The 5,394-nt window shown below is 39.6% G+C and overlaps 1 protein-coding gene across 1 annotated transcript in view; it reads left to right on the forward strand.

Annotated features, from left to right (window-relative positions):
* Positions 1-4,819, forward strand: part of LOC114652816 (kelch-like protein 10) — a 54,975-nt gene extending 50,156 nt beyond the window's left edge. Inside the window, exons 2-4 of the mRNA XM_051928555.1 lie at positions 1,429-2,049; positions 2,220-2,369; positions 4,445-4,819. Coding sequence (XP_051784515.1) covers positions 1,429-2,049; positions 2,220-2,369; positions 4,445-4,819 — 1,146 coding nt within the window. The remainder of the gene's footprint in view (positions 1-1,428; positions 2,050-2,219; positions 2,370-4,444) is intronic.
* The last annotated feature ends 575 nt before the right edge of the window (positions 4,820-5,394 follow it).

Here is a 5,394-nt window from a genome sequence, read left to right on the forward strand (position 1 = left end):
AATCACCCTACAAGTGAAAGGATGTGCAAACCTTCACTTTAAAGCAAAAAGGGGTAAACAAAGAATCTTCATAAATAAAAAGTTATTTTACACATTCGATGAACCTTGAGGGACTACTTGTTTCTACAGTCTTCATAGGGATGAGGACAGTCCCTTGATAGATGTGAACAGATGGCCCAGCCTCTTGGCGAACCACCGAAATGGAAGATGGTAACACAGGCATGGGTACAGAGAAATAACATTATACACAAAACTACAAAAAATTAGAGAATAATGTAAATAAATAACAAAAGTAACAATATTAACATAGACAAAAGAATCAACAATAGACAAAAAAACACACAAAACAGAAAATGAAACCATAACTAAGGGAGGAACCCAGGCTGAAACATATCAGGCTCTAGTGTTACACAGAGGTCTTTGATAAGCTTGATCTTGTTTACTGTGAACTGAACAGGGGTTTGCAGTTCTGACAATACATGTGAAGGTATTTCAAGATATAATCTTATCATTGTAATCTGGTTATTCCATCTCGTTACATTTGCAACTGGAAGCTTAAAATGTTCCTTAATGATTTCCATTGTCCTTGTTGATGTGTGGCAAAATTATGTAAGCCTCGGTACTTTTGCCATCACAGCTATCTTGGATAACATGTAATACATTATGCTTGACTGTATTTGATTTGTTTAATTTTTATGTGTTCATTATAAATACAGTACATAAAATGCTAATGGTTATACACAAATTTCAAAATCCCTGGGCTTTAGGCCTTGATCTTGGTCTCATTTGACAGCCTATGTCACGATACGTGTAACACAACCCATGAATTGGATGTGTGGGCCACCTTGGCCAAGAATTGTGGATGAGTGTCCTTCTCAAACTAGGCAGTGATGTGGCCACGTGCCTCATGGCAAACAGAAGACATCCTTCTCTCAGCAACCTGCGACACCGATACACTCTGCTGACAGAAACAGCACAGCAAAACTTCAGTTCCTTCTCAGAGCAGGCACTGATGCAGCCATGTGCCTCATGGCAAGCAGTGTATAAATAGACATGCTCCACTAACTGGAACAGCACAGCTACAGGTGGCACTGACAGGAACAGCACAGTCACACGGAACACTAACAGGAACAGCTCTATTGTCTGTATAAGGTGTTACCCCCCCCCACCAGTCAAAAGCTATGCAAACTCAGTGCATAGGGGGTGAATGTTCAGCTTGTTACCAACCCCAAAAAATATCCGATGCTACTGGGTGCCTTCAGTCTGAGAACAAAGGTTATGGAGAAAAGCTGCTGAAATTTGCATTAATGTATAATATCCTTATGTGCCGTGTTTTATTCCTTATTTTAGTCTTGATCAAAGAACAATATTCATTGCAAACTGAAACATTTATGAAATATAAAAAACTAACTTTGTTTTCCTTTTCAGGTGCGCATAACTTTGAAGGCCTCAAGTCTTTTTGTGAGCAATGTGAAGAAATCGGAGTACATGAAAGATGATCCTCAGTATAAATTGTGTGCTTACAGATGCTTGCTACAGATGATATACGATCTTGGTATCAACGATTCAGCCACTCCACACCACAGCTCTCCCAAAACTTCAACCCGTCTGCCTTACAGTATCCTTCTGTCCATTGGTGGCTGGAGAGACAGTCATCCCACCAATGCTATTGAAGTGTATGACACACGTGCAAAGTCCTGGACAGATGTAATGTGCTCAGAAGAAACACCCAGAGCCTATCATGGAACTGCATTCGTGTTGGGGTACATTTATTTAATTGGAGGCTGTGATAGAGTAAAATACTACAACAGAGTGTGCAGATTTGACCCTGTACGGAAGGTTTGGCAAGAGGTGGCTCCTACTCATTCTCGCCGTTGCTACATTAGTGTGGTTGTTCTAAATAATTTTATTTATGCAATGGGTGGTTTTGATGGTCTAAATCGCCTCAGCACAGCTGAAAAATACAACTCAGAAACAAATCAGTGGACCCTGCTCTCCTCGATGAATGAGCGGAGAAGTGATGCCAGTGCTACCACACTTCATGGAAAGGTAAGGTACTCTTCCGAGATGCTGGATGCAGGCTTAATGGGAGAAAACAAAGCAAGCAAATGTCTATGTAAAAGAAGCAGTAAACATTCTGGCACAATGGATGCATGTAATCCACATGATTACCATGTGCTTGTTAATTTGAAAACATATTTTCTTTCACCCTCCTACAGATTTATATTTGTGGTGGTTTCAGTGGGGAGGATTATCTTTTCACAGCAGAGGTCTATGACCCGAGCATGAACCAGTGGACCATGATTCCTCCAATGATGATCCAGAGAAGTGGCGTTGGAGTGGTTGCATATAAAGATGAAATATATGCAGTGAGTAATCATGTATTTTACTGCACCTCACATTTTATCTCCTAGAATTAAACCAGGGCCAGGAGTACTTGCCATAAGGAATTATCTGACTGAGGTTCTCAACACACTAACACATAGCACCAAAACAGAAAACATACCTGCCTTACTTTAACTGATGTGTATTTAAGCAAGGTGTTAGTTTTGTCCAAGTCCAATTTGAGACTGCCGCTTTTGTCTTTGATTTATTGAGAGTTATGAATTCTTGATTGCTCTTTCCTCGTACTCAGTTTTCTGTTCTTTAAATTTTTCTTCTGATTATCTTCTGCGCTTCTCAAATTTATCACGTTGTATGTTCTTGATTTTTTGACCTCCTGAGATTTCTGACACAAGCTCCTGCCTTCTAACTATTGCTCCAATCGTTTGATAAACATACTTAGCTCATTTTGCTTACTACAGAACATTTAAAGCAAAACCAAGCCAATCTCTTACAATAGTTGTGGACAGAAGAGGAAGAAAAATATGGCCATACAGCAGCACAAGGCTGGAAATTGAACGGCAGCTTCTTAAGTTGAGAGGCTTAAATTTTGTGACCTTTTTCTGAAAACCTGCATATTCTTTTTCAATCTTATTGATAAAGAAGGAAACAGAATAACAGAAATAAGAGTAAGGCTATGTTAAAACAGCTGTATCCAATGCATGCATTACAGTAATCCCTCCTCCATCGCGGGGGTTGCGTTCCAGAGCCACCCGCGAAATAAGAAAATCCGCGAAGTAGAAACCATATGTTTATATGGTTATTTTTATATTGTCATGCTTGGGTCACAGATTTGTGCAGAAACACAGGCGGTTGTAGAGAGACAGGAACGTTATTCAAACACTGCAAACAAACATTTGTCTCTTTTTCAAAAGTTTAAACTGTGCTCCATAACAAGACAGAGATGACAGTTCAGTCTCACAATTAAAAGAATGCAAACATATCTTCCTCTTCAAAGGAGCAAATAAATCAATATGGCTGTTTGGCTTGTAAGTATGCGAAGCACCGCGGCACAAAGCTGTTGAAGGCGGCAGCTCACACCCCCTCCGTCAGGAGCAGAGAGAGAGAGAGAGAGAGAGAGAGAGAGAGAGTTAGAGAGAGATAGAGAGAGACAGATTAAAAAATCAATACGTGCCCTTTGAGCTTTTAAGTATGCGAAGCACCGTGCAGCATACTTAAAAGCTGCACACAGAAGGTAGCAAAGTGAAGATAATCTTTCAGCATTTTTAGACGAGCGTCCGTATCGTCTAGGTGTGCAAACAGCCCCCCTGCTCACACCCCCTACGTCAGGATCACAGATAGTCAGCGCAAGAGACAGAGAAAAGTAAGCTGGGTAGCTTCTCAGCCATCTGCCAATAGCATCCCTTGTATGAAATCAACTGGGCAAACCAACTGAGGAAGCATGTACCAGAAATTAAAAGACCCATTGTCCTCAAAAACCCGCGAAGCAGCGAAAAATCCGCGATATATATTTAAATATGCTTACATATAAAATCCGCGATGGAGTGAAGCCGCGAAGGGCGAAGCGCGATATAGCGAGGGATTACTGTATTTCAGAGTGAACACTAACAATAACACTGACAAAACGGTTTTCAAATTCAACAGCCCATCTTTATTTTGTAATATGCTACATTCACATGCTATCAGCCAGATGGAAAGTATAGTCCCCCAGTCTGAAATTTAACGTGAATGCCCTTAAATTTGGAGAAAACAATGCCACTTGAATTCTCTAAGATGTAACATAATACTGATCTTTTAGTTCAATCAAGAAATTAACAAACAAATTAAATGTCATTGTTGTGGCTAAATTGTATGAGGAGTAACATGAAACACTTTAAACATGTTTAATTTGAACTTAACGTAAGCTAAAGAGAGCTTTATTTTTTTTTTTTTGTGTGACCAAGAAATAAACCAACAATAACCACACATTACTGTCAACACAATAATTGTTGGAAGGTTGAGACGTCAAGCTGGAACTCCAAAAACTCCCACAGCATGTGAATGTAGCAATATTCTTAGTAAGCACTCGGTGATCATAATGATTTTTTACACTTCGTACTAGGTAGGTGGTTTTGATGGGGAGAACCGCCTGGAAACTGCAGAAGCCTTCAACCCACAGACTGGAATATGGCGCTCAATTGCTTCCATGATTACTCCACGCAGTAACTTTGGAATTGAGACGATGGAGGATCTCCTATATGCAGTGGGTGGATATGATGGGCACACTACATCTTCGAAGGTGGAATGTTACAACAAAGAGACAAATGAATGGAAAGAAGTGCCAAATATGACTATAGATCGCAGTGCACTGAGCTGTTGTGTGTTATCTGGACTGCCAAATATAAGGGAATATGTTATATCCCGGGTTTCCCCAGAACCAGTCACACATTCAGAAGACAGTAGGATGTCCCCATTCTGTAACATACCACCTTTATGACCAAATCTTTTAAAAATCAGTGGAAAATGTAACAAAAATAATAATAAATTCTTTTTTTTTTTGCTAATACCTCTATCTGATTATACACCAACTTTCATTAATCCCAATGCTGGTGAAAAGTAACCTACAATGGCAAACTTTTTAACAAATTGCAAGAAAGCCAATAACCAAGCCGGGATCTTAAGGTCCTGTTTACTTTGTGTATCTACATATTGAACTAAATTATTCCAGAAAGCTGTAGTTTTATTTTATCTATTGTGTTGCCCGCTTAATCTATTGCAAGGTCGCAGATAGCTGTATCAGAGCTGTATTGAGGTAGGGATGAATGGATAGAGGTGGCATATATAAGCACTGTTCCACATTCTTCTCAAGTCTGTTTTTTTTTGTTGACTTTCTTTCATATCCCAAAGATATGCATATTAGATAAGATAATACAGCTAAATTAGTGCAGAGTAAATGTGTGTGCAAACTGCTGTAAACTAGTGTCCTATTTACAGTTAGTTCCTGCATGGTGCCCAGTGCAATCAGGATGAGCATTAGTTCACTGTGACCTTGTAACGGAAGGAGCGAGTTAA

Source organism: Erpetoichthys calabaricus, chromosome 5 (assembly GCF_900747795.2).
Source record: "Erpetoichthys calabaricus chromosome 5, fErpCal1.3, whole genome shotgun sequence".
Taxonomy (NCBI): domain Eukaryota; kingdom Metazoa; phylum Chordata; class Cladistia; order Polypteriformes; family Polypteridae; genus Erpetoichthys; species Erpetoichthys calabaricus.